The 27,969-nt window shown below is 64.1% G+C and overlaps 2 protein-coding genes across 2 annotated transcripts; both read right to left on the bottom strand.

Annotated features, from left to right (window-relative positions):
• Positions 1-9,955, bottom strand: LOC135292188 (histone deacetylase 6-like). The gene is made up of 10 exons (XM_064406425.1): positions 9,859-9,955; positions 9,028-9,157; positions 7,910-8,078; positions 7,425-7,508; positions 6,255-6,388; positions 6,062-6,130; positions 4,149-4,341; positions 2,140-2,291; positions 1,257-1,436; positions 1-237 (listed from the first exon to the last, which is right to left on the bottom strand). The coding sequence occupies exons 1-8, from the start codon at positions 9,953-9,955 to the stop codon at positions 2,190-2,192; spliced, it is 978 nt and encodes a 325-aa protein (XP_064262495.1). The 3' UTR covers positions 1-237; positions 1,257-1,436; positions 2,140-2,189.
• On the bottom strand, positions 9,028-27,924 carry LOC135292185 (histone deacetylase 6-like). The gene is made up of 16 exons (XM_064406421.1): positions 27,789-27,924; positions 27,194-27,276; positions 26,293-26,347; positions 26,126-26,166; positions 25,291-25,336; positions 24,471-24,559; positions 22,173-22,251; positions 21,544-21,613; positions 20,405-20,500; positions 18,589-18,654; positions 15,722-15,811; positions 13,619-13,722; positions 12,924-12,991; positions 11,174-11,403; positions 10,360-10,372; positions 9,028-9,143 (listed from the first exon to the last, which is right to left on the bottom strand). Exons 2-15 carry the CDS (start codon positions 27,225-27,227, stop codon positions 10,361-10,363), a joined length of 1,080 nt encoding a protein of 359 aa, XP_064262491.1. The 5' UTR covers positions 27,228-27,276; positions 27,789-27,924; the 3' UTR covers positions 9,028-9,143; position 10,360.
• Between the last annotated feature and the right edge of the window lie 45 nt (positions 27,925-27,969).

Genomic DNA, 27,969 nt, shown 5'->3' with positions numbered 1-27,969 from the left:
CCTCCAGCTCCTCCTCCTCCTCCCAGCAGGGGGCAGCAGCGGCCTCGGGGGCGGGGCCTGTGTCTGGCCCCGCCCCCAGCCCAGCCTTGGCCCCGCCCCCCGGGGCGTCCCCGAGCTGCAGCGCCCCCAAGCGGCGAATGGCGGCGTCCAGGGGGGGAGACCCCGTGACGTCATCGGCGGCCGACGTGACGTCATCGCTGCCCTCCCCCTCCTTGGGGGTCTCCGGGGGGGGCTCAACTGCGGGGGGGGAAGGGAGGGAGGGGTCGGTTGGGGGGTCTGGGGGGGGATGGGGCTGGGGGAACCTCGGGGGTCCCGGTGGGGATGGGGGGAGGGGCCCATGGCGGAACTGGGGGGGCCCAGGGGGGGTTTGGGGGTTCAGGGCTGAGGGTTGGGGGGTTTGGGGGAGCATGGGGGGGCTGGGGCAGGGGTTTGGGGGTCCCGGGTGCTCCCAGGGCAGGTTTGGGGGTCCCAGGTCACGGTCTGGGGTCCCAGGGCAGGGTTTGGGGTCCCGGGGCAGGGTCTGGGGTCCCGGGGCAGGGTTTGGGGTCCCGGGGCAGGGTCTGGGGTCCCGGGGCAGGGTCTGGGGTCCCAGGGCAGGGGTTTGGGGGTCCTGGGGGCAGCGTGGGGGTCCCGGGGCAGGGGTCTGGGGTCCCGGGGGCAGGGTTTGGGGTCCCAGGGCAGGGTTTGGGGTCGGGGGGCAGGATTTGGGGGTCCCGGGTGTTCCCGGGGCAGGGCCCGGGGGTCCCGGGGCAGTGTGGGGCTCCCAGAGCAGGGTCTGGGGTCCCGGGGCAGGGCCCGGGGGTCCCGGGGCAGGGTCTGGGGGTCCCGGGGCAGTGTGGGGGTCCCGGGGCAGGGTCTGGGGTCCCGGGGCAGGGCCCGGGGGTCCCGGGGCAGGGTTTGGGGGTCCCAGAGCAGGGTCTGGGGTCCCGGGGCAGTGTGGGGGGTCCCGGGGCAGTGTGGGGGTCCTGGGGCAGTGTGGGGGTCCCGGGGCAGTGTGAGGGTCCCGGGGCAGTGTTTGGGGTCCCAGGTCAGGGTCTGGGGGTCCCGGGGCAGGGTCTGGGGTCCCGGGGCAGGGCCCGGGGGTCCCGGGGCAGTGTTTGGGGTCCCAGGTCAGGGTCTGGGGGTCCCGGGGCAGTGTGGGGGTCCCTGGGGCAGTGTTTGGGGGTCCCGGGGCAGTGTTTGGGGGTCCCGGGGCAGTGTGGGGGTCCCGGGGCAGGGCCCGGGGGTCCCGGGGGCAGCGCGGGCAGGGGTCTCACGGCGGGGCAGGCGCAGGCAGCTCCAGCAGCCCCGCTGGGCTCGCAGGGTCCGGCCCAGGGCCCGCAGCGCCGCGGGCTGGGGGGGTCCCGGGGGGGGGGCAGCGTGGGGGGGGTCCCCCGAGCAGGACCCCCAGGCACTGCCCCCACCCCCTCCGCTGTCACCGCCAGGTTGTACCCGCCCTGGAGACCCCCAGAGACCCCGGTCAGAGACCCCCAGGGCAGAAACCCCCGGTTAGAGACCCCCCAGAGACCCCCAGTGAGAGACCACCAGTGACAGACCCCTGGTCAGAGACCCCCGGGCAGAAACCCCCGGTTAGAGACCCCCGGGCAGAAACCCCTGGGCAGAGACCCCCCAGAGACCCCCAGTGAGAGACCACCAGTGAGAGACCCCTGAAGCAGAGACCCCGGTTAGAGACCCCCCCGGCAGAGACCCCCGGACAGAGACCCCCAGAGACCCCAACTAAAGACCCCCGGGCAGAGACCCCCAGTGAGAGACCCTCAGAACAGAGACCCCGGTTAGAGGCCCCCTAGAGACCACCAGTGAGAGACCCCTGGGGCAGAGACCCCAGTTAGAGACCCCAACTAAAGACCCCCAAGTCAGAGACCCCCATGAGAGACCCCCGGGACAGAGACCATGGTTAGAGATCCCCGGGCAGAGATCCCTGGTTAAAGACCCCCGATTAGAGACCCCAGGGTGAGAGACCCCCAGTCAGAGACCCCCAACCCCCCCCTAGTGCCACCCCCGGGACCCCCAACATTCCCCCCAAGGAGGAACCGACCCCCCCCATCACCCCCTCCTCCCCAAAGGGACCCCCAGACCCTCCCCCAGACCCCGACCCGGCCCCTCTGCCCCCCCCGGGACCCCCGGGACCCCGGCGCTCACCTCGAGCAGCAGCAGCAGGCGCCCCCCCGCCAGCCCCCCAAGCAGGTGGGTCATGAGGCCGAAGGTCTGGGGGGGACACCAGGCACCCCCCCCAGGGGGTCCCCCCGGCCCGCGTCGAACCCGGCCGACACCAGCACCAGCTCCGGCCCGAACTGGGGGGGCACGGCCTCAGGGGGGGGCACGGGGCCCCCCCGGCCCCCAACAGGGGCAAGACCCGCCCAGAGGGACCCCCCAAGTGTCACAACCCCCCCCCGAGGGACCCCCCCCAAGTGTCACAACCCCCCCACGGGAGCCGAACCCCAAAACGAACCCGAGAGCCCCAAAAAGGGTCCCTGGAAGGTTCCCCCCCCCCAAACCACAGCCAGACCCCCCCAAAACAACCCTGACCCCCCCCAAAACAACCCTGAACCCCCCAAACCACAGCCAGACCCCCCAAAACAACCCTGACCCCCCCAGCCCCCCCAAACCACAGCCAGACCCCCCCAGAGGAACCCTGACCCCCCCAAAACAACCCTGACACCCCCAAACCACAGCCAGACCCCCAAAACAACCCAGAGTCCCCCAAAGGAACCCCGACCCCCCCCCAAAGAAACTCTGCCCCCCAAACCAACCCTGACCCCCCCAGCCCCCCCAAACCAACTCTGCCCCCCCAAAGCAACCCTGACCCCCCCAGCCCCCCCAAAGGAACTCAGATGTCCCCAATCAAACCTAAAGCCCTGCCAAACCCAAATCCCCCCCAAAAGCAGACTCAGACCGCCCCCTAAAACAAAGCCAGACCCCCCAAAACAAACCCCGATCCCCCTCCCCAAAGGTACCCAGCCCCCCCAAAGGGTCCCACCCCTCCCACAGAGACCCAGCCCCAAAACAGACTCAAACCCTAAATCAAACCCAAATCCCACCCCCAACCCTCAGACCCCCAAACCAGCCCCAGACCCCAAACCCTACACCCCAAAGCCCTGACCCAAAACCCCAGACCAGCCCAAGCCCCCAGACCCCAAACCCCACACCCCAGACCCCAAACCCCAAACCCCACACCCCAAACCCCAAATCCCACACCCCAAACCCCACACCCCAAACCCCAAATCCCACACCCCAAACCCCAGACCCCAAACCCCAAATCCCACACCCCAAACCCCAAACCCCAGACCCCAAACCCCAAATCCAGCCCCCAGACCCCCCAAATCCCACACCCCAGCCCCCAAATCCCAGCCCCCAAACCCCAAATCCCACACCCCAAACCCCCCAGCCCACACCCCAGCCCCCAGCCCCCAAACCCCAAACCCCAGATCCCCCAAACCCCAAATCCCACACCCCAAACCCCAAATCCCAGCCCCCAAACCACAGATCCAACACCCCAAATCCCAGCCCCCTAACCCCACACCCCAAACCCCAGACCACCTCCAGACCCCAAACCAGCCCCAAACCCCAGACCTCCAAATCCCAGACCCCAAACCAGCCCCAGACCCCAAACCTAAACCCCAGACTCCAAATCCCAAACCAGCCCCAAATCCCAGCCCCCAGCCCCCAAACCCCAAACCCCAAACCAGCTCCAAACCCAATCAGCCCCAAACCCCACACCGCATACCCCAGACCCCAAACCCCAGCCCCCAAACCCCAAATCCCAGCCCCCAAACCCCAAACCCCAGACCCCCCAAACCCCAAACCCCACACCCCAAACCCCAAATCCCAAACCCCAGATCCCCCGAACCCCACACCCCACACCCCAGCCCCCAGCCCCCAGACCCCACACCCCACACCCCAAATCCACCCCCCCAAACCCCACACCCCAAATCCCACACCCCAGACCCCCCACACCCCCAAATCCCAGCTCCCAGCCCCCAAACCCCAAACCCCAGGCCCCAAATCCCACACCCCCAAACCCCAAACCCCAGACCCCCCAGACCCCCACACCCCAAACCCCAAATCCCACACCCCAAACCCCAGCCCCCACACCCCAAATCCCAGCCCCCAGCCCCCCCAGCCCCCGCACCCCAAATCCGAGCGCTGACCTGGCAGGCCACGGGCAGCACGAGCCGGGCCAGCGCCGCCAGGTACTCGGGGTCCCCGACGCGCGGCCCCCCCCAGGCCACGTTCAGGGTGAAGCCGCGGCCGCGCCCCCCGCCCCCCGGCGCCGCGGGGACCCCCCCGGGGCCCCCCGGGAAGAAGGAGCCGTCGTGGCGGTGCAGGGACACGTACAGGACACTGCGGGCAGCGGGGTCACCCCACAACCGCCCGGTGACCCCACAGCTGCCCGGTGACCCCAAAACCCCGTGGGGACCCCAAAACCTGACCGGAGTGACCCCACAACTGCCCAGAGTCACCCCACAACTGCGTGGGACCCCAAAACCTGCCCAGAGTGACCCCACAACTGCCCGGAGTGACCCCACAACCTGCACAGTGCCCCAAATCCCCTTGGAACCCCACAACCTGCCCGGAGTGACCCCAAAACCCCGTGGGACCCCACAACTCCCCGGAGCGCCCCAAAACCTGCCCGGAGTGACCCCACAACTGCCCGGAGTCACCCCAAAACCCCGTGGGGACCCCAAAACCTGCCCGGAGTGACCTCACAACTGCCCAGTGACCCCACAACTGCCCGGAGTCACCCCACAACTGCGTGGGACCCCAAAACCTGCCCGGAGTGCCCCAAAACCTGCCCAGAGTCACCCCAAAACTGCCGGGAGTGACCCCAAAACCCCGTGGGACCCCACAACTGCCCAGTGACCCCACAACTGCCCGGAGTCACCCCACAACTGCCCAGTGACCCCACAACTGCCCGGAGTCACCCCAAAACCCCTGTGGGGACCCCAAAACCTGACCAGAGCACCCCAAAACCTGCCCAGAGTCACCCCAAAACTGCCGGGAGTGACCCCAAAACCTGCCCGGAGTGACCCCACAACTCCCCGGAGTGACCCCAAAACCTGCCCGGAGTGAACCCACAACCTGACCAGAGCGCCCCAAAACCCCGTGGGACCCCCAAAAACTGCCTGGAATGCCCCAAAACCCCGTGGGACCCCACAACCTGACCAGAGCACCCCAAATCCCCTTGGAACCCCAAAACCTGCCCAGAGGGCTGCAAACCCTTCCCAGAGCACCCCAAAACCTTCCCAGAGTGCCCCAATCCCACCCCAGAGCGCCCCAAATCCCTGCAGGATCCCAAATCCACCCAAGAGCACCCCAAACCCATCCCAGAGCACCCCGAGTACCCGCGTGACCCCAAAACCTTCCCAGAGCGCCCCAAAGCCCCCCGGGACTTCGAAAACCAGCCCTGAGCACCCCAAACTGCCCCCCGCAGCCCCAAAGCCCCCCAGCCCCCCCAAACCCCTCAGGGCAATCCAAATCCCCCCAGCACCCCAAACCCCCCTAGGGCACCCCAAAACCCCTCTGCCGATCCCAAACCCCCCGGGTACCCCAAACCCCCCCAGACCCCCCCAAAGGCCCCCTGGACACCCCCAAACCCCCTAAGGCCACCCCCAAACCACCCGGGTACCTCCAAACACCCCCAGACCTCCCCCAGGCCACCCCCCAAACCCCCCCCCCGGCCACCCCCAGACCACCCCAGACACCCCCCAGATCCCCCCGGGTACCCCCAAAACCCCCCAGGACCCCCCCAAAGTCCTCCAGACCCCCCTGGCCACCCCCACACCCCCCCCCCCGGACACTCCCAGACCCCCAAGGCCACCCCCAGACCCCCCCCGGACCCCCCCAGACCCCCAAGGCCACCCTCAGACCCTCCTGGACACCCCCAAAACACCCCCAGTCCCACCCGGCCACCTCCAGAACCCCCAGGACCCCCCAAACCCCCCCCTGGACATCCCCAGACCCCCCCCAGACACCTCCAGACCCCCCCAAACCCCCCCAGACCACCCCCAAACCCCCCCAGACCCCCCAGACCCCCCTCGGCCACCCGCAGCCCCCTCCCCACCTGGGGTCCTCCTCGAAGATCTCCTGGGTGCCGTTGCCGTGGTGGATGTCCCAGTCCAGGATCAGCACCCTGGGGGCACGGGGGGGTTTGGGGGGGCCCGGGGGGGGTCCCCCATACCCAAAGGGGTCCCCCAGCCCCCCGTACCTGAGGGGGGTCCCCGTTCCCCCATTCCCGGGGTCCCCGTTCCCCGTACCTGAGGGGGGTCCCCGCCAGGCGCTGCGCGTGCCGCGCCGCCACGGCCGCGTTGTTGAAGAGGCAGAAGCCCCCGGCAGAGCCCGGGCGGGCGTGGTGCCCGGGGGGGCGCAGCACGGCCAGCGCCGAGCGCACCTGGGGGCACCGGGGCGTGGGCCGGGGGGCACCGGGACCCCCGAGCCCCGCCGGGACCCCCAGAGCCGCTGAGAGACCCCCGACCCCCGCCGGGACCCCAAGAGCCGCTGAGAGACCCCCGAACCTCACCAGGACCCCCAGAGCCACAGAGAGATCTCCCCGAACCCCACTGACACCTCCCCTAACCCCCCTGAGACCCCCCAAACCCCACAGAGGCCCCCAGATCCCACTGTGACCCCCAAACCCCAGAGAGACCCCCCCAAACCTCATGGGACCCCCAAACCAGAGATCCTCCTAAACCCCACTGTGCCCCCCAAACCCCACAGAGATCCCCCAAACCCCACGGACACCCCCAAACCGCTCTGAGACACCCCTGACCCCACAGCAACGCCCCCAGCCCCATAAAGCTGCCCCGACCCCACAGAACCCCCAACCCCGGTGGGACCCAGACCCCCCGGAGCCCTCCGTGCCCCCCCCTGTGCCCACCTGCCCCCCCAGCAGGGCTCACACCCCAGTTCCTCATTCCCCCCTTTGCCCCCCATGCCTCCCCCGACCCCGTGCCCCCACTTTGCCCCCGTACCCTTCTTTCCCCGCCCAGCACGGCCCCCCCTGTGCCCCCCTTTGCTCCCCCCTTTATCCCCTCATGCCCACCTGTCCCTCCAGCACGGCCCTTGTGCCCCCTGTGCCCCACCCCATGCCCCCTGTACCCCCCCCTTTTCTCACCTGTCCCCCGCAGCACAGCCCCCTGTGCCCTCTCTGTGCCCCCTGTATCCCTCCATGCCCTCTGTCCCCCCCCATGCCCCCCTGTGTCCCCTTTTCCCACCTGCCCCCTGTGCCCTCTCTGTGCCCCCCTGTCCCCTCCATGCCCCCCTGTGCCCCCGCTTTTCCCACCTGTCCCCCTATGCCCCCCACCATGCCCTCCCTTTGCCCACCTGCCTTCCCAGCATGGCCCCCTTGGCCCCCCAGTCCCCCCCCATGCCCCCCAGTACCCCCCTGTCCCCCCTGTCCCCCGTGTCCCCCCCGTGTCCCCACGCACCTGTCCCCGCAGCACGGCCCCTGTCCCCCCCGTCCCCCCTGTCCCCCCGTGTCCCCCCCTGTCCCCCCGTGTCCCCAGACCCACCTGTCCCCGCAGCACGGCCCCTGTCCCCCCTGTGTCCCCGTGTCCCCACGCACCTGTCCCCGCAGCACGGCCCCTGTCCCCCCATACCCCCTGTCCCCCCCTGTCCCCCCCTGTCCCCCCCATGTCCCCACGCACCTGTCCCCGCAGCACGGCCCCTGTCCCCGTGTCCCCACGCACCTCTTCCCGCAGCACGGCCCCTGTCCCCCCGTGTCCCCCCCGTGTCCCCCCGTGTCCCCCACGCACCTGTCCCCGCAGCACGGCCCCTGTCCCCCCATACCCCCTGTCCCCCCCTGTCCCCCCCTGTCCCCCCCCGTGTCCCCCCGTGTCCCCCCCCGTGTCCCCACGCACCTGTCCCCGCAGCACGGCCCCTGTCCCCCCTGTGTCCCCGTGTCCCCACGCACCTGTCCCCGCAGCACGGCCCCCGCCGCGGCAGCCGCGCCGCCCGCGGCCAGGCGGGCGCAGGCGAAGGAGCGCGGGCACAGGAACACGCTGGGGTAGCGCTGCGACAGCGCCCGCAGCGCCCGCGGCGACAGCGCCGGCACCCGCGACAGAGCCCGCACGTGAGCGCGCCTGGGGACACCGCGACAGCACCGGGACACCCCGAAACAGCCGGGAGGGGACACCCCAAAACAGCAAAACAGCACGTCAGCACCGGGACCCCAAAACAGCCGGGACACCCCAAAAACCGGGACACCCCAAAACAACAAAACAGCCACGTCAGCACCGGGACACCGCGACAGAGCCCGCACTTGCGCGTGCCTGGGGACACCGGAACAGCCAGGACACCCCAAAACAGCCGGGAGGGACACCCCAAAACCAGCAAAACAGCCACGTCAGCACCGGGACCCCAAAACAGCCGGGACACCCCAAAAACCGGGACACCCCAAAACAGCAAAACAGCCGCGTCAGCACAGGGACCCCCAACACAGCCGGGACACCCCAAAAACCGGGACACCCCAAAACAGCAAAACAGCCGCGTCAGCACCGGGACCCCAAAACAGCCGGGACACCCCAAAACAGCCGGGAGGGGACACCCCAAAACCAGCAAAACAGCCACGTCAGCACCGGGACCCCAACACAGCCGGGACACCCCAAAAACAGGTGGGAGAAACCCCCCCAGAACAGCCGGGACACCCCGGAACAGCCAGGAGAAATCCCCCAGGACAGCCAGGGGGAACTCCCCAAACACAGGGGTCACCCCAAATACCCAAACCTGGGTCACACCAAACCCCCAGAAAACCCCAGGAACCCCCTATGACCCTCCTAAGGTGACCCCCATGAACTTCAGAACCCTCCATGACCCACCCCATGACCCTCCCATCACCCCCCATGTCCCCACCACGACCCCTCAGAGTTCCCCCCAACCCTTCATGTCCATCCATGTCCCCCCCAGGACCCCCATGAGCCCCCCAGGCCCCCAGTGTCCCCTCACGATGCCCCTGGGGTGACCCCCCATGACCCCCATGTCCCTCCATACCCCCCCACGTCCCCCTGTCCCCGTGTCCCGGTGTCCCCTCACGTGTGGCAGGCGCGCAGCTGGCGCTGGCTCGCGGGCCGGGCGGGCACGGGCAGGCAGCGCTGGGCCAGCCCCAGCTCCTGCAGGCGCTGCAGCACGCGGGGCAGGCGCTGCGGGGCCTCGGGGGTGCTGGCTGCAAGAGACAGACACCCCAAATCACCCAAAATAACCCAAATCACCCCAAAATAACCCCAAAACAACCCCCAAACCAGCCCCAGCTCCTGCAGGCGCTGCAGCACGCGGGGCAGGCGCTGCGGGGCCTCGGGGTGCTGGCTGCGAGAGACAAACACCCCAAAATCACCCAAAATAACCCCAAAATAACCCCAAAACCAGCCCCAGCTCCTGCAGGCGCTGCAGCACGCGGGGCAGGCGCTGCGGGGCCTCGGGGTGCTGGCTGCGAGAGACAGACACCCCAAATCACCCAAAACAACCCCAAAATAACCCCAAAACCAGCCCCAGCTCCTGCAGGCGCTGCAGCACGCGGGGCAGGCGCTGCGGGGCCTCGGGGTGCTGGCTACGAGAAACAAACACCCCAAATCACCCAAAATAACCCAAATCACCCCAAAATCACCCCAAAATAACCCTAAAATAACCCTGAAAACACCCCCGGGGCAGGCGCTGCGGGGCCTCGGGGTGCTGGCTGCGAGAGACAAACACCCCAAAATCACCCAAAAATAACCCAAATCACCCCAAAATCACCCCAAAATAACCCTAAAATAACCCTGAAAACACCCCCGGGGCAGGCGCTGCAGCACGCGGGGCAGGCACTGGAGGGCCTCGGGGTGCTGGCTGCAAGAGACGCTCCAAATCACCCCAAAATAACCACAAAATCACCCCAAAACCACCCCCGGGGCAGGCGCTGCGGGGCCTCGGGGTGCTGGCTGCGAGAAACAAAACACCCCAAAACTGCTGAAACCACCCCAAAAAACATCCCAAAAATAACCCTAACAACACCCCCGGGGCAGGCGCTGTGGGGCCTCGGGGTGCTGGCTGCAAGAGACACCCCAAAACTGCTGAAACCGCCCCAAAATAACCCTAAAATAACCCTAAAAACACCCCCGGGGCAGCCGCTGCAGCACGTGGGGCAGGCACTGCGGGGCCTCGGGGTGCTGGCTGCGAGAGACACCCAAAATCACCCCAAAATAACCACAAAAACACCCCAAAAATAACCCCAAAAACACCACCCAAAAATCACCCCAAAGTAACCAAAAAAAACACCCCAAAAAAACACCACCCAAAAGTCACTCCAAAATCACCCAAAAATTACTCCAAAATCACCCAAAAATCACCCCAAAAATAATCCTAAAACCACCCTCTGGGCAGCCACTGCAGGGCCTCAGGGTGCTGGCTGAGGAACACACAAAATAACCCAAACTCACCCTGAAACAACTGAAATTACTCCAAAGTCACCCCAAAATAAGCCAAAAACAACTGAAATCACCCCAAAACCACCCTTGGGGCAGCTGCTGCCAGGCTTTGGGGTGCTGGCTGGGAAACACACCCCAGAAACAGCTGGAATCACCCCAAAATAACCCTAAACCACCCCAAAATCACCACCCCAACATCACCCCAACATCACCCCCAACATCACCTGAAACCGCCCCAAAAACACCCCCAGGACAGGCGTCCCCAGCCCCCGTCCCTCCCCTGTCCCAGGTGTGTCTGTGTCACTCCCGTGTCCCTCACCCATCCCAGGTGTTCCTGTGTCTCTCCCTCACCTGTCCCAGGTGTGTCTCTATCCCTCACCTGTCCCCATCCCTCACCTGTCCCCACTGTCCCTCCCCTGTCCCAGGTGTTCCTGTGTCCCCCACCTGTCCCTCACCTGTCCCAGGTATTCCTGTGTCACTCCCCTGTCCCAGGTGTCCCTCACCTGTCCCCGTGTCCCTCCCCTGTCCCAGGTGTGTCTGTGTCACTCCCCTGTCCCTCCCCTGTCCCAGGTGTGTCTGTGTCACTCCCCTGTCCCCACTGCCCCTCACCCATCCCAGGTGTCCCTGTGCCTCTCACCTGTCCCAGGTGTTCCTGTATCCCTCACCTGTCCCCATGTCCCCCACCTGTCCCAGGTGTCCCTGTGTCACTCCCCTGTCCCTCACCTGTCCCAGGTGTCCCTGTGTCCCTCACCTGTCCCTCCCGTGTCCCAGGTGTCCCTCACCTGTCCCAGGTGTTCCTGTGCTCCTCCATGCGGGGGTCGTACACCAGCCCCACCCGGGCTCTGCTCGGGGGCTCCGGGGGGCGGCTCCGGGGGGTTCCCCTCCCCCTCTTCCTCCTCCTCATCTTCCTCCTCCTCATCTTCATCCTCGGGCTCTTCCTCCTCTGCTTCTGCCTCCTTCTCCTCCTCTTCTTCCTCCTCCTCCTCCTCCTCCTCTTCCTCCTCCTCGCTCTCTGTGTGTGGGGGGTGCCTCAGGGGGGGAACCCCAAATGTGCCCCCCAATCTTTGGGGTGCCCCGAGAAGGTTCTGGGGGTCCCTGAGGGGATCCCTGAGGGGATCCCTGGGGGTCCCCAGGGGGGTCTGGGGGACCCTGAGGGAGTTTTGGGGGTGGTTTGGGGGGGGGGGGAAGTTGGGGTTTTGGGGTGTCTGGGGGGGGTTATGGGGTTTTTTTGGGGGTAGTTGGGTTTTGGGGGTGGTTTTGGGGTATCTAGGGTGGTTTAGGGATGTCTGGAGTGATTTTGGGATGTCTGGGGGATTTTGGGGTGGTTTAGGAATGTCTGAGGTGGTTTAGGGGGTGGTTTTGGGGTGTCTGGGGGGTTTTTGGGGTGGTTTTGGCATGTCTGGGGTGGTTTTGGGGTGTCTGGGGGGTTTTGAGGGTGTCTGGGGGGGTTGTGGGGTTTTTGGGGGGATTTTGGGGGCAGTTGGGTTTTAGAGGTGGTTTTGGGGTGTCTAGGGTTGTTTAGGGATGTCTGTGGTGGTTTAGGGGGTGGTTTTGGGGTGTCTGGGGTGGGTTTGGGGTTGTTTTGGGGTGTCTGGGGTGGGTTTGGGGTGGTTTTGGGGTGTCTGAGGTGGTTTTGGGGTGTCTGGGGTAGTTTTGGGGTGTCTGAGGGGGTCCCTGAGAGAAACCAAGATGGCGGCGAGCCAATATGGCGGCCTAGCAACCAAGGTGACTCCTTAGCAACCGGGCCTAGCGCACCCCCAAAGCCTGCGCTCAGGTTTGAGGGGTCCAAAGGGCTCCCCCCCGGGATTTTGGGGTGTCCCTGTAGGACTTCAGGGTGTGTCTTTGGAATTTTGGAGTGCCCCCGGGATTTTGGGGTCCCTTTGGGATTTCGGGGGTGTCCCTTTGGGATTTCGGGGTGTGCTTTTGGAATTTCAGAGTCCCCTTGGGATTTCGGGGTACTCCCGGGATTTCGGGGTGTCCCTTTGGAATTTTGGGGTTCCTGTGGGATTTCGGGGTTCCCTGTGGGATTTCAGGGTCTCTTTGGGATTTTGGGGTGTGCTTTTGGAATTTCAGAGTCCCCCGGGGATTTCAGGGTCCCCCCCGGCATTTCGGGGTGTCCCCTGGGATGTCAGGGTGCCCCCGGGATGTCGGGGCGCCCCTGTGGGATGTTGGGGCACCCCCAGATGTCGGGGTGCCCCTGTGGGATGTCGAGGTGCCCCCCGGGATGTCGGGGTGCCCCTGTGGGATGTCGGGGTGCCCCCGGGATGTCGGGGTGCCCCAGATGTCGGGGTGCCCCTGTGGGATGTCGGGGTGCCCCCGGGATGTCGGGGTGCCCCAGATGTCGGGGTGCCCCTGGGATGTCGGGGTGCCCCCAGATGTCGGGGTGCCCCATGGATGTCAGGGTGTCCCTGTGGATTATCGGGGTGCCCCCAGGATGTCGGGGTGCCCCTGTGGGATGTCGGGGCGCCCCCGGGATGTCGGGGTGCCCCTGTGGGATGTTGGGGTGCCCCCCAGATGTCGGGGTGCCCTCACCGAAGCTCTGCAGGCAGCCCCAGAAGCGCTGCTGGACGCTCAGCGTGCGGGCAATGCTGGCCAGGCCGCTGGGTTGGGGGGGGGGACACGGAGCTCTGGGGGCGCTGGGGGCACCCCCAAACTGCCCCAGCACCCCAGAACCCCTCCCGAGCTCACTGCCCCCCCGGAGCTCCCCAAAACACCCCAAATCCCCCCCAGCGCCCCCAACAGCTCCCCAAGCCCCCCCAAATACTCCCCTGCACCCCCAAACCCCCCCCAGCACCCCCAAAGCCCCCCCAGCACCCCCCAAACCCCCCCCAGCACCCCAAACCCCCCCAGCCCCCCCAAATACTCCCCAGCCCCCCCAAATACTCCCCAGCACCCCAAACCCCCCCAGCACCCCCAAATACTCCCCAGCACCCCAAACCCCCAGCCCCCCCAAAGCCCCCCCAAAACCCCCCAGCACCCCAAAGCCCCTCCAGACCCCCCCAAATACTCCCCTGCACCCCTAAAGCCCCCCCAGCACCCCAAAGCCCCCCCAGACCCCCAAAATTCTCCCCCATACCCCCAAACTGCCCCAGCACCCCAAAGCCCCCCAGACCCCCCCAAATGCTCCCCTGTACCCCCAAACCCTCCCAGCCCCCCAAAGCCCCCCCAGACCCCCCCAAATGCTCCCCCCGCACCCCCAGCCCCCCCCGTCCCCCCATTCCCCTCACCTGGGGGTGGGGGCGATGGGCCCGGGGGGGTCCCCGGGGTCCCCCAGCAGGGTCCTCAGCACGGCCCCCACCCCCCCCGGGGACGCCCCCAAATCCGGGCCCCCCTGCGGAGAGGGGGGGTCAGGGGGAGCCCACGGAGCCCCCGGCACGGGGCAGAGACCCCGCGGGACCCCCCGAGGAACTGCACCCCAAACAAACTGCACCCCAAAACAAACAGCCCAAAAACAGCACCCCAAAAACAGCACCCCAAAACAAACAACCTAAATACAGCACCCCAAAAACAGCACCCCCAAAACAGCATCCCAAAACAAACAACCTAAATACAGCACCCCAAATACAGCACCCCAAAACAAACAGCCCAAAAACAGCACCCCAAAACAAACAGCCTAAATACAGCACCCCAAATACAGCACCCCAAAAACAGCACCCCAAAACAAACAGCCCAAAAACAGCACCCCAAAACAAACAGCCTAAATACAGCACCCCAAAAACAGCACCCGAAAAACAGCCCCCCAAAAACAGTCCCCCAAAAACAGCACCCCAAAACAAACAGCCCAAAAACCAGCACCCCAAAACAGCCCCCCAAAACAAATAGCCCCAAAAACAGCCCCCCAAAACCAGCACCCCAAATACAGCACCCCAAAACAAACAACCTAAATACAGCACCCCAAATACAGCACCCCAAAAACAGCCCCCCAAAACAAACAGCCCAAAAACAGCACCCCAAAAACCAGCACCCCAAAACAGCCCCCCAAAACAAATAGCCCCAAAAACAGCCCCCCAAAACCAGCACCCGAAATACAGCACCCCAAATACAGCCCCCCAAAACAAACAGCCCAAAAACAGCCCCCCAAAACAGCACCCCAAAACAGCCCCCAAAACAAGCAGCCCCAAAAACAGCACCCCAAAACCAGCCCCCCAAAACAGCCTAAAAACAGCACCCCAAAAACAGCCCCCCAAAACAAACAGCCCAAAACCAGCGCCCCAAAACAGCACCCCAAAACAAATAGCCCCAAAAAGAGCCCACCAAAAACAGCACCCCAAAACAAACAGCCCTCCAAAACTTGCCCCAAACCAGCCCACCAGAAACAGCACCCCCAAAACACACCGTCAATAAGAGCCCCCAAAACGGCACCCTAGAAACAGCCCCCCAAAAACAAACAGTCCCCCAAAACAAACAGCCCCCAAACCAGCCCACAAACCAGCCCACACAGCCCCTACAGCCCCCACACCCCTACAGCACCCACCCCTATAGCCCCCACAGCCCTATATCCCCATAACCCTATATCCCCACTCCCCTATAGCCCCCAGGCCCTATATCCCCTATATCCCCACACCCCCACTCCCCCTACAGCCCCCAGACCCTATATCCCCTACATCCCCACACCCCCACTCCCCCTACAGCCCCCAGACCCTATATCCCCTACATCCCCACACCCCCACAGCCCCTATAGCCCCCAGACCCTATATCCCCTACATCCCCACACCCCCCACTCCCCCTATAGCCCCCAGACCCTATATCCCCTACATCCCCTCACCCCCACAGCCCCTATAGCCCCCAGACCCTATATCCCCTACATCCCCACACCTCCAGTCCCCCTATAGCCCCCAGACCCTATATCCCCTACATCCCCACACCCCCACAGCCCCTATATTCTCACTCCTCTCCATCCCCTATATCCCCCATACCCCTGTATGCCCCCTGTATCTTCTCTATCCCCTATATACCCCCCATATATCCCCTATACATCCCCTATACCCCCTCCACAGATCCCCTACATCCCCCATACCTCCATATCCCCTATATATGCCCCATATCGATTTCCTATACATTCCCCACATCCTCTCTATGCCCCATTTCCCTACATACCCCTGTATCCTCTATATTCCCTACACACTCCCTATATCCCCTATACAACCCTATATGCCCCATAGCCCTACATCCCCTCTCCATCCCGCACACCCCTCCACATCCCCACACCCCCTATACATCCCCCACACCCCTATACATGCCCCATAGCCCTACATCCCCTATCCATCCCGCACACCCCTATATCCCCCATACCCTACAGATGCCCCACAGGTGCCCCCGGTGCCCCGTACCTGCAGCAGCAGCAGCAGCCGCCCCCGGGCCAGGGCCGAGAGCAGGTGGGTGACCAGAGAGAAGCCGGCCGGGGACACCCCCAGGGCGCCCTGCGGGGACCAGAGACCCTATAGGGACCCTACAGGGACCCTATAGAGACCCTACAGGGACCAGAGACCCTATAGGGACCCTACAGGGACCAGAGACCCTATAGGGACCCTACAGGGACCCTACAGGGACCCTATAGAGACCCTACAGGGACCAGAGACCCTATAGGGACCCTACAGGGACCCTACAGGGACCAGAGACCCTACAGGGGACCAGAGACCCTATAGGGACCCTATAGAGACCCTACAGGGACCAGAGACCCTACAGAGACCCTACAGGGACCAGAGACCCTATAGGGACCCTATAGAGACCCTACAGGGACCAGAGACCCTATAGAAACCCTACAGGGACCAGAGACCCTATAGAGACCCCACAGGGACCAGAGACCCTACAGAGACCCTACAGGGACCAGAGACCCTACAGACACCCTATAGAGATCCTATAGACACCCTATAGAGAACTCCAAGAAGCCCTATAGGGACCCCATAGAGACCCTATAGGGACTCCCAGGGTGCCCTGGAGGGACCAGAGACCCTACGGAGACCCTCAGGGCACCATAGAGGGATCAGAGACCCTACAGAGCCCACAGAGATCCCACAGATCCCCAGGACGTCCTGGGCACATGGTGGGGGGTGAGGGACCCTATAGAGACCCCATAGAACCCCAGAGACCCTACAGAGACCCCAGAGAGCCCCAGGGAGCCCTGGGGACAGCGGGGGGGTTAGAGACCCTATAGAGACCCCAAAGAGCCCATAGAAACCCAGAGACCCCAAAGAGACCCCATAGAGAACCCACAGAAACACAGAGACCCCATAGAGACCCAAAGACCCCAGAGAGACCCCAAAGAGCCCATAGAGACCCCACAGAGACCCCAGAGAGACCCCAAAGACCCCATAGAAACCCAGAGACCCCATAGAAACCCCACAAAGACCCAGAGACCCAGAGACACCCCCACAGAGACCCCAAAGAGCCCATAGAGACCCCACAGAGACCCCAAAGAAACCCAGAGACCCCAAAGAGACCCCATAGAGAACCCACAGAAACACAGAGACCCCACAGAGACCCAAAGACCCCAGAGAGACCCCAAAGACCCCATAAAAACCCAGAGACCCCATAGAGACCCCACAAAGACCCAGAGACCCCAGAGAGACCCCCACAGAGACCCCAAAGAGCCATAGAGACCCCACAGAGACCCCAAAGAAACCCAGAGACCCCAAAGAGACCCCATAGAGAACCCACAGAAACACAGAGACCCCATAGAGACCCAAAGACCCCATAGAAAACTAGAGACCCCATAGAGCCCCAAAGACCCCACAGAGACTGAGGGACCCCACAGAGACCCCCCAGCCCCCCCGTACCCCCAAATCCTCCAGCGAAGCCTCGACCAGGACGAGCTGGGCTGGAACTGAGGGAACACCACGGGGTCAGGGGCACGGGACCCCAAAGCTGCAGGGACCCCCAAAAACCCCGCAGGGACCCAAAACCCCACAGGGACTCCAAACCTGCAAGGACCCCAAAACCCCACAGGGACCCAAAACCCCACAGGGACTCCAAACCCACACAGAGACCCCAAACCCACAGGAACCGCAAACCCCCCAGGGACCCCAAAGCTGCAGGGACCCAAAACCCCACAAGGACCCCAAACCTGCAGGGACCCCAAACCCCACAGGGACCCCAAATCTGCAGGGACCCCAAAACCCCACAGGGACCCCAAACCCACAGGGACCTCAAACCCCCCAGGGACCCCAAAGCTGCAGGGACCCCAAAACCACACACAGAGACCCCAAACGCACAGGGACTCCAAACCTGCAGGGACCCCAACCCCCCCAGGGATCCCAAATCCACAGAGACCCCAAATCCACAGAGACCCCAAATCCACAGAGGGATCCCAAACCCACAGGGACCCAAACCCCCCAGGGACCCCAAACCCACAGGGACCCCAAACCTGCAGGGACCCCAAAACCCCACAGGGACCCCAAACCCCACAGGGACCCCAAACCTGCAGGGACCCCAAAACCCCACAGGGACCCCAAACCCCACAGGCACCCCAAACCTGCAGGGACCCTAAAATCCCCACAGGCACTCCAAATCCCCCCAGGGACCCCAAAACCCCTCAGGGACCCCAAACCCACAGAGAGACCACAAATCCGCAGGGATCCCAAATCCACAGAGGGATCCCAAACCCCCCCAGGGACCCCACACCCCACACAGGGACCCCAAACTCCCCCAAACCCCCCACAGGACTCCAAAACCACAGAGGGACCCCAAATCCCCACAGGAACCCCAAAACCTCCACAGGCACCCCAAAAACCCACAGGACTCCAAACCCACAGGAATCCCAAAACCCACAGGGACCCGAAACCTCCCCAAACCCACAGGGACCCCAAACCCACAGGGACCCCAAACCCCCACAGAGACCCCAAACCCACACAGAGACCCTAAACCCCCCCAGGGACCCCAAACCCCCCGGGACCCCAAACCCCCCCCGGGACCCCAAACCCACACAGGGACCCCCCAAACCCCACAGGAACCCCAAACCCACAGGGACCCCAAACCCCCACAGAGACCCCAAACCCACACAGAGACCCTAAACCCACAGGGACCCCAAACCCACACAGGGACCCCCCAAACCCCACAGGAACCCCAAACCCACAGGGACCCCAAACCCCCACAGAGACCCCAAACCCACACAGAGACCCTAAACCCACAGGGACCCCAAACCCCCAGGGACCCCAAATCCACACAGGGACCCCAAACCCCCGGGGACCCCCAAACGCACCTGCAGGCCCACGGGCAGCAGGATGTGGAAGGCGGCGGCGGCGAAATCGCCATCGGTGACAGCGGCCTGGGGACACGGGGACACGGTGGAGCCTGGGACCCTACAGACCCTATAGAGCCCCACAGAGCCCTGGGGACCCTATAGAGCCCTGGGACCCTACAGAGCCCCCCGGGGACCCCACAGAGCCCTGGGGACCCTATAGAGCCCCTGGGGACCCTATAGAGCCCTGGGAACCCTATAGAGCCCTGGGGACCCACAGAGCCCCTGGGGACCCTACAGAGCCCCGGGGGACCCTATAGACCCCCATAGACCCCCTACAGCCCCCCCAGCTCCTACAGACCCCACACCGCTACAGCCCCAGATCTCCTGCATTCCCTACAGCCCCCTGCCCCTATAGCCCCTACAGCCCCCTGTCCCTATAGCCCCCTGCCCCTCTAATCATCTATAGCCCCCTGCCCCTTTAACTCCTATAGCCCCCTGCCCCTATAATCCCCTGCCCCTATAATCCCCTGCCCCTATAATCCCCTGCCCCTATAATCCCCTGTCCCTATAACCCCTATAGCCCCCTGCCCCTATAATCCCCTGTCCCTATAACCCCTATAGCCCCCTGCCCCTATAATCCCCTGTCCCTATAATCCCCTGTCCCTATAACCCCTGTCCCTATAACCCCCATAGCCCACCCCATAGCCCCTACAATGCACAGATAGCTGTTCCCAGCACAGCTTCACGTTGAACCCCTATAAACCCCACAGATCGCCTATGGATCCCCTACATAACTCCTATAAATCCTCTACAGCCCTGTACCTGCTGCCAGCACAGCTCCACGCTGAACCCCTGTCCATCCCCTATAGATCCCCTATAGAACCCCTCTCCATCCCCTATAGAACCCCTCTCCATCCCCTATAGATACCCTATAGAACCCCTGTCCATCCCCTATAGATCCCCTATAGAACCCTCTCCATCCCCTATAGATACCCTATAGAACCCCTCTCCATCCCCTATAGATCCCCTATAGAACCCCTCTCCATCCCCTATAGATACCCTATAGAACCCCTCTCCATCCCCTATAGATCCCCTATAGAACCCCTCTCCATCCCCTATAGATACCCTATAGAACCCCTGTCCATCCCCTATAGATCCCCTATAGAACCCTCTCCATCCCCTATAGATACCCTATAGAACCCCTCTCCATCCCCTATAGATACCCTATAGAATCCCCTATAGAACCCCTCTCCATCCCCTATAGATCCTCTCTCCATCCCCTATGGGATCCATACCTGCTCCCAGCACAGCTCCAGGCTGAACCTCTCCCCATATCCCCTACAGAACCCCCATAAAAACCCTATGGATCCCCTTTATCCTCACATCTGCTCCCAGCGCACCTCCACACTGAACCCCTCTCCATCCCCTATAGATCCCCCATAGATCCCATACCTGCTCCCAGCACAGCTCCATCCCCTATAGATCCCCCATACATCCCCTATAGATCCCCCATAGATCCCATACCTGCTCCCAGCACAGCTCCATCCCCCATAGATCCCCTATAGATCCCCCACAGATCCCCCATAGATCCCCTATAGATCCCCCACAGACCCCATACCTGCTCCCAGCACAGCTCCATCCCCCACAGATCCCCCACAGATCCCCTATAGATCCCATACCTGCTCCCAGCACAGCTCCATCCCCCACAGATCCCCCATAGATGCCCCACAGATCCCCCATAGATCCCCCACAGATCCCCTATGGGTCCCATACCTGCTCCCAGCACAGCTCCATCCCCTATAGAATCCCCACAGATCCCCTATAGATCCCATACCTGCTCCCAGCACAGCTCCACACTGAACCCCTCTCCGGGGCCGTCCCCGGCGCTCGGGGGGGCTCCCGACCCCGCCGGGCCCCGAAGTACAGAACGCTGGGGAGAGACCAGTACGGACCAGTATGGACCAGTACGGACCAGTACGGACCAGTACGGACCGGTATGGACCAGTACGGACCGGTATGGACCAGTACGGACCAGTACGGACCGGTATGGACCAGTACGGACCGGTATGGACCAGTACGGACCGGTATGGACCAGTACGGACCAGTACGGACCAGTACGGACCGGTACGGACCGGTATGGACCGGTATGGACCAGTACGGACCAGTACGGACCGGTATGGACCGGTATGGACCAGTACGGACCAGTACGGACCGGTATGGACCAGTACGGACCGGTATGGACCAGTACGGACCAGTATGGACCAGTATGGACCAGTACGGACCAGTATAAACCAGTATAAACCAGTATGGACCAGTATAGACCGGTACGGACCGGTACGGGCCAGTATGGACCGATACGGACCAGTATGGACCAGTATGGACCGGTACGGACCGGTATGGACCAGTATGGACCAGTCTGGACCAGTATGGACCAGTATGGACCAGTCCGGACCAGTATGGACCAGTACAGACCGGTATGGACCAGTACGACCAGTATAAACCAGTACGGACCAGTATGGACCAGTGCCCCCGGTATAGACCAGTGTCTGCAATGTGACTCCCAGCGCTCCCAGTATGACTCCCAGTGCTCCCAGTATGGCTCCCAGTGCTCCCAGTATGGCCCCAGTGCTCCCAGTATGGCCCCAGTATGGCTCCCAGTATGGCCCCAGTATGGCTCCCAGTATGGCCCCAGTGCTCCCAGTATGGCCCCAGTGCTCCCAGTATGACTCCCAGTGCTCCCAGTATGGCTCCAGTGCTCCCAGTATGGCCACAACACTCCCAGTATGGCTCCCAGTGCTCCCAGTATGACTCCCAGTGCTCCCAGTATGGCTCCCAGCACTCCCAGTATGGCCCCAGTGCTCCCAGTATGGCTCCCAGTGCTCCCAGTATGGCCCCAGTGCTCCCAGTATGGCTCCCAGTCCTCCCAGTATGGCCCCAGTACAGTCCCAGTGCTCCCAGTATCCCCATGCCCACCTGGGGTCCTCCTGGAAGAGCCGGGCCAGGCTCCGCCCGGGGCCGGGGGCTCCAGTCCACGATCAGAACCCTGGGGGGGCAAGGCTGGGACCCCAAATACCCCAACACCACCCCAAACACCCCAAACCACCCCAAAATACCCAAAACGACCCCAAATACCCAAAAACACCCCAAAATAACCCCAAATACCCCAAAACCCACCCAAATACCCCAACACCACCCCAAACACACCCCAAACCACCCCAAAATACCCCAAAATAACCTCAAATCACCCCAACACCACCCCAAACCACCCAACACCACCCAAACCACCCCAAATCCCCCCCAAAAGGGACCTAATGCCAGGGGGTGCTGGGACCCCCCAGGACCCCCCATTGGTGCCCCCCGTTGTTGCCCCCTCCCCACATTGGGTGCCCCCCCCCTGCCCTTTTCCCTCCCCATTGGTGATGCCCCCCCAGTTCTGCTCCCCATTTTTGCCCCCCCCGTTGTTGCCCCCCGTTATTACCCCCCCGTTGTTGCCCCCCGTTATTACCACCCCGTTGTTGCCCCCCGTTATTACCACCCTGTTGTTGCCCCCTCCCATTGCTGCCCCCCCCCCGTTGTTACCCCCTCCCCGTTGCCCCCCTCACCGCTGCACCCCGAGCTGTTTCTGCGCCACCCGGGCGGCCACGGCCGCGGGCTGGGGGGGGGTCCTGGGGGTCCTGGGGGCTGCAGAGACACGGGAGAGACCCCTGTGGAAACCCCACGGAACCCTATGGACCCCATAGACCCCTGTGGAACCCCACGGAACCCACAGACCCCTGTGGAACCCCACGGAACCCCACAGACCCCTGTGGAACCCCACGGAACCCTATGGACCCCACAGACCCCTGTGGAACCCCACAGACCCCTGTGGAACCCCACGGAACCCTATGGACCCCATAGACCCCTGTGGAACCCACGGAACCCCACAGACCCCTGTGGAACCCCACGGAACCCTATGGACCCCATAGACCCCTGTGGAACCCCACGGAACCCTATGGACCCCATAGACCCCTGTGGAACCCCACGGAACCCCACAGACCCCTGTGGAACCCCACGGAACCCTATGGACCCCACAGACCCCTGTGGAACCCCACAGACCCCACAGACCCCTGTGGAACCCCAACGGAACCCTATGGACCCCACAGACCCCTGTGGAACCCCACAGACCCCACAGACCCCTGTGGAACCCCACAGACCCCTGTGGAACCCCACGGAACCCCACAGACCCCTGTGGAACCCCACGGAACCCTATGGACCCCATAGACCCCTGTGGAACCCCACGGAACCCCACAGACCCCTGTGGAACCCTATGGACCCCACAGAACCCTATGAAACCCCACAGACCCCTATGGAACCCTATGGAACCCCACAGACCCCTGTGGAACCCCACAGACCCCACAGAACCCTATGGACCCCACAGACCCCTGTGGAACCCCACAGAACCCCACAGACCCCTGGGGAACCCTATGGACCCCACAGAACCCCTATGGACCCCACAGACCCCTGTGGAACCCCACAGACCCCTATGGATCCAAACTGAACCCCATACACCCCTACAGAGCCCCACAGACCCCTATGGACCCTCACAGCCCCCCAACCCTACAGACCCCACCCGAACCCCTTACAGAGCCCCCATGGACCCACACAGATCCCGTAGGGACCCCCAAACCCAAAAATGCCCCTATGGACCCTCATGGACCCCCCCAAACCCTACAGACCCCACCCCAACCCCTCACAGACCCCACAGGGACCCTCACAGCCCCCCCAACCCTACAGACCCCATAGGACCCCCCAACCCCTTACAGAGCCCCCATGGACCCTCCCCCACAGACACCCCCAGCCCCCAAACCCCAACACGCCCCTATGGATCCCCCCAGACCCCCCAGTAACCCTTTACTGCCCTCTTAACCCTTTATTGCCCCCTTTACTGCCCCCACAAAGCCCTTTATTGCCCCTGTAACCTTTTATTGCCCTTTTCACTGCACCATTAACCCTTTATTGCCCCCTGTACTGCCCCCATAAAGCCCTTTATTGCCCCTATAACCTTTTATTGCCCTTTTCACTGCACCCGTAACCTTTATTGCCCCCTGTACTGCCACCTCACCCCCCATACCCCCTGTACCCCCATTTTTACCCCCGTACCCCATTTTTTGCCCCCCGTACCCCATTTCCCCCCCTGTACCCCATTTCCCCCCCCCAAACCCCATTTTTACCCCCCCCATACCCCATTTTTTACAACCCATACCCCATTTTTTCCCCCCTGTACCTGATCAGGGCCACCCCATACCCCATTGTACCCCCATTTTTACCCTCCTGTACCCCGTTTTTTGCCCCTGTACCTGATGAGGGCCATCCTGTACCCCATTGTACCCCCATTTTCCCCCCCCGTACCCCATTTCCCCCCCCATACTCCATTTCTACCCCCCCGTACCCCATTTTTAACGCCCTGTAACCCATTTTTTACCCCCCTATACCCCATTTTCCCCCCATACTCCATTTCCCCCTCCGTACCCCATTTCCCCCCCCCCGTACCCCATTTTCCCCCCATACCCCATTTCTTGCCCCCCGTACCTGATGAGGGCCGCCCCGTACCCCGTTGTACCCCCATTCCCCCCCCGTACCCCATTTTTGCCCCCCGTACCCCATTTTTTGCCCCGTACCTGATGAGCGCCGCCCCGTACCCCGTTGTACCCCCATTTTCCCCCCCCGTACCCCGTTTTTGCCCCCCGTACCCCATTTTTGCCCCGTACCTGATGAGGGCCGCCCCGTACCCCGTTGTACCCCCCATTTTCCCCCCCCGTACCCCGTTTTTGCCCCCCGTACCCTATTTCCCCCCCGTACGACCATTTTTTGCCCCCCCGTACCCCGTTTTTGCCCCCCCGTACCCCGTTTCTGCCCCGTACCTGAGGAGCGCCGCCCCGTTGCGCAGGGCCCCCCCCAGCACCTGCTCCAGCAGCGCCAGCGCCGCCCCCACGGCCCCGCGGGGCCCCCCCTGCGCACCCCAAAATCGGGGGGTCACAGGGGGGCACGACCCCAAAAACGGGAACCCGAAACGCCCGGGGGGACCCCAAAACCCCAGGGGGAAATGCAGGGATTGGGGGGCCTGGACAGGGGGGGACCCCAAAACCCCCACGGGAGGAACCCCAAACCCCACACAGAACCCGGCATTAGGGGAACCCCAAAACCCCCACGGGAGGGAAGCAGAATCAGGGGGACCCCAAAACCCCCCACGGGAGGAACCCGGCATTGGGGGGGACCCCAAAACCCCCACAGAAGAGACTTGGAATCGGGGGGGGACCCCAAAACACCAGTGGGACCCCAAAATCACATGGGAGGGGACCCAGAATTAGTAGGGGGGAACCCCCAAAACCAAAGTGAGACCCCAAAACCCTCCAGAAAGGACCCAGAGTCAGGGGGACCCCCAAACCCCATGGAGGAGCCCCCAAAACCTCGGGGGACGCCCCAAGTGTTCAGGGGGACCCCAAAACCCCCAGTGAGACCCAAAACCCCCCACTGAGGGTCCCTGGGGGCTGGGAAGGGACCCCAAAAGCCCCCGGGGGGTCCCAGGGATTTGGGGACCCAAACCCCCCCGGGGGTCTCAGGGATTTGGGGACCCCCAGGACCCCAAACCCTCCCGGGGTCCCAGGGATTTGGGGACCCCCAGGACCCCAAACCCTCCCGGGGTCCAGGGATTTGGGGTCCCCCAGCTCGGGGGGCGCTCACCGGGCTGGGGCTCTCGGGGGGCTCCAGCTTCGCCACGAACGAGGGGCTGGGGGACCCCAAAACCAGCCTGAGGGGCCGGCCTGGGGTCCCCAGAGCACCCCCAAATCCTGGGGGACCCCCGGCGCTGCCCAGCCTCCCCCCACAGCCCCCCAAAAACCCTTCAAAGACCCCCAAACCCCTCAAAGACCCCCAAACCCCACAGAGATCCCCCCCAAAACCTCACACAGACCCGCCAAACCCCAGAGATTCCCCAAACCCACAGAGACACCCAAACCCCACAGAGACCCCCCCAAACCCCACAGGGACCACCCCAAAACCTCCCAGAGAACCCCCCCACCCCCCAAATCCCCCCCAGACCCCTCAGTGCTCCCCAAATCCCTCAAGCCCCCTCAAACCTCCCCCAGCTCCCCAAATCCTCCCCAAAATACCCCAAACCCACCCCCAGACCCCTCAAATCCCCCCAAATCCTTCAGAGCCCCCCTCAGAAACCCCGCAAATTCCCCCAAACTCCTCAGAGCCCCCCCAAATCCCCCTCAAACCCCCTCAAATCTCTCATAGCCCCCCCAAATCCCCCTCAAACCCCCTCAAATCCCTCAGAGCCCCCTCAAATCCCCCCCCAATCCTCCAGAGCCCCCCTCAGAACCCCCGCAAATTCCCCAAACTCCTCAGAGCCCCCTCAAATCCCCCAAATCCCCTCAAATCTCTCAGAGCCCCTCAAATCCCCCAAACCCCCCCAAATCCCTCAGAGCCCCCCCAAATCCCCCCCAAATCCCCCCCAAGTCCCTCAGAGCCCCCTCAAATCCCCCCCAAATCCCCCTTTCCCCCCAGCCCCCACCTGTGCACCAGCAGCAGCTCCTCGTCGCTGGCCGGGCGGCACTGGGGGGGAACGGGGGGGGTCAGGGGGTCCCCAAAATCCCGAGGGGTCCCCGAAATCCCGGGGGGGGTCCCCGAAATCCGCAGGGACCCCAAAAGAGGAGGGGACCCCCCGGAACTGGGGCTCACCTGGACGGGGACGCAGCGCTGGAACAGCTCCTGCAGGGCCGGAGCCACGGGGGGGCTGCGGGGGACCGGGGTCAGGGGGACCCCAAAACCCCGGGGGGACCCAAAAACCCTAGGGACCCCAAAGGGCAGGGGGACCCCAAAACACCCGGGGAGACCCCAAAACCCCGGGAGTCCAAAAACACCCGGGGACCCCAAAGATCAGGGGGGATCCCAGGGTCAGGGGGGACCCCAAAACCCGGGACCCCAAACACACCCAGCACCCAAAGGTCAGGGGGGACCCCAAAAACCCCAGGGACCCCAAAAACTTCCCGGGGGGACCCCAAAGGTCAGGGGGGATCCCAAAAACCCAGGGGACCCCAAACACCCCTGGGGACCCCCAAAACCCCCGAGACCCCAAAAACACCCGGGGGATCCCAAAACCCCCGGGGACCCCAAAGGTCAGGGAGACCCCAAAACCCTGGGGACCCCAAAAACCCGGGGACCCCAAAAACCCCCGGGGACCCCAAAGGTCAGGGAGACCCCGACATTTTGTGCAAGGGCCACTGGAGCACTTGGGAGATTTGGGGGTCCGGGGAATTTGGAGGATGGGGGGGAAATTGGAGAATTTGGGGTATTTCGGGGAATTTGGGAGAAACGTCGGAGAATTTGGTGAAACTTAGGGCAGGTGGGGGATCTAACGGAATTTGGAGAATTTGTGGGATTTGGGTGATTTGGCGGAATTTGGGGCTCTGGGGGATTTGGGAGGGCTCAGAAGGATTTGGAGAGAATTTGGGGGAGGCTCTGGGGAATTTGGGGGAGACCCGAAGGATTTGGGGGGGATCTGGGGGGGGACGACTCTGAGGGATTTGGGGGGGCTCAGGGGTATCTGGGGGGGCTCCGGGGGTCTCAGGGGCATCCGTACCTGCCGTCCCCCTGCCCGGCCCCGTGCCCTCCATCGCTGACCAGCCCGGTCCCGGTGGGAGCTGCGGCCTCGGCCCCCAAATCCTGCTCGGGGTGGGGGGGATTGGGGTCGGGGGGGGTCCCGGGACACCCCGCCCCCCCCAGGAGCCCCCCCAGCCCAAGGGGACCCCCAGCCCCCCGCCCACCCTAAAACGGCACCGTTACAGGGGAGCCCCGGCCCCGAGCCACCCCCCAGAAACCAGGGGACCCAAAGGCTCCAGAATTTGGGGTACCCCAGCCCCCCCCAACAAGTATGGGGAGTGCCCCACCCAGAGCCCCCAGAGCCGCCATTTTTGGGGTCCCCCTTCCATTTACAGTTGGCTGCAGCCCCTCCCCCAGCCCCCCCCCATGTCCCAGGACCCCCAGCCCCCCCCAATTTTATGGGGTCCCCCCCCTCACCAGCTGCTGCAGCCCTCCCCCAGCCCCCCCCAATTTTTGGGTCCCCCCCTCACCAGCTGCTGCAGCCCCTCCCCAGCCCCCCCATTTTGGGGTTCCCCCCCATGTCCCAGGACCCCCAAACCCCCCCAGCCCCCCCATTTTTGGGGTCCCCCCCTCACCAGCTGCTGAAGCTCCGCCTCCAGCCCCGCCCTCCGGCCCCGCGCGCGCCCGCGCCTGCGCGCCTGCAGCAGCGCCCCCTGCTGGGGGAGCCGCCGCCCCCGCGCGGCCCTGGGCGGAGCCAGCGTCAGACACGCCCACCGGGACACGCCCACCGGGACACGCCCACACAGACACACGCCC

This window comes from Passer domesticus, unplaced genomic scaffold (genome assembly GCF_036417665.1).
Source record: "Passer domesticus isolate bPasDom1 unplaced genomic scaffold, bPasDom1.hap1 HAP1_SCAFFOLD_229, whole genome shotgun sequence".
Taxonomy (NCBI): Eukaryota; Metazoa; Chordata; class Aves; order Passeriformes; family Passeridae; genus Passer; species Passer domesticus.
The sequence above is the reverse complement of the archived record's forward strand: the minus strand, read 5'-3'. Positions and strand labels throughout refer to the sequence as shown.

What these genes read in the sequence shown, in the direction of transcription:
- LOC135292188 (XM_064406425.1), bottom strand. Translation starts at nt 9,955, where the DNA reads ATGTTTTTTGGGGTGGTTTCAGCAGTTTTGGGGTGTTTTGTTTCTCGC. An exon ending in GCCCCGGGGGTGGTTTTGGG is followed by an intron (nt 9,158 to 9,858) that starts GTGATTTTGTGG and finishes TGTCTCTTGCAG; the next exon opens with CCAGCACCCCCGAGGCCCCG. An exon ending in GGGCCGTGCTGCGGGGACAG is followed by an intron (nt 6,389 to 7,424) that starts GTGCGTGGGGAC and finishes CGGTGCCCCCAG; the next exon opens with GTGCGCTCGGCGCTGGCCGT.
- LOC135292185 (XM_064406421.1), bottom strand. Translation starts at nt 27,227, where the DNA reads ATGGAGGGCACGGGGCCGGGCAGGGGGACGGCAG. An exon ending in TGCTGCCCGTGGGCCTGCAG is followed by an intron (nt 15,812 to 18,588) that starts GTGCGTTTGGGG and finishes TGGTCCCCGCAG; the next exon opens with GGCGCCCTGGGGGTGTCCCC. An exon ending in GGCTGCTGCTGCTGCTGCAG is followed by an intron (nt 13,723 to 15,721) that starts GTACGGGGCACC and finishes CCCTCTCCGCAG; the next exon opens with GGGGGCCCGGATTTGGGGGC.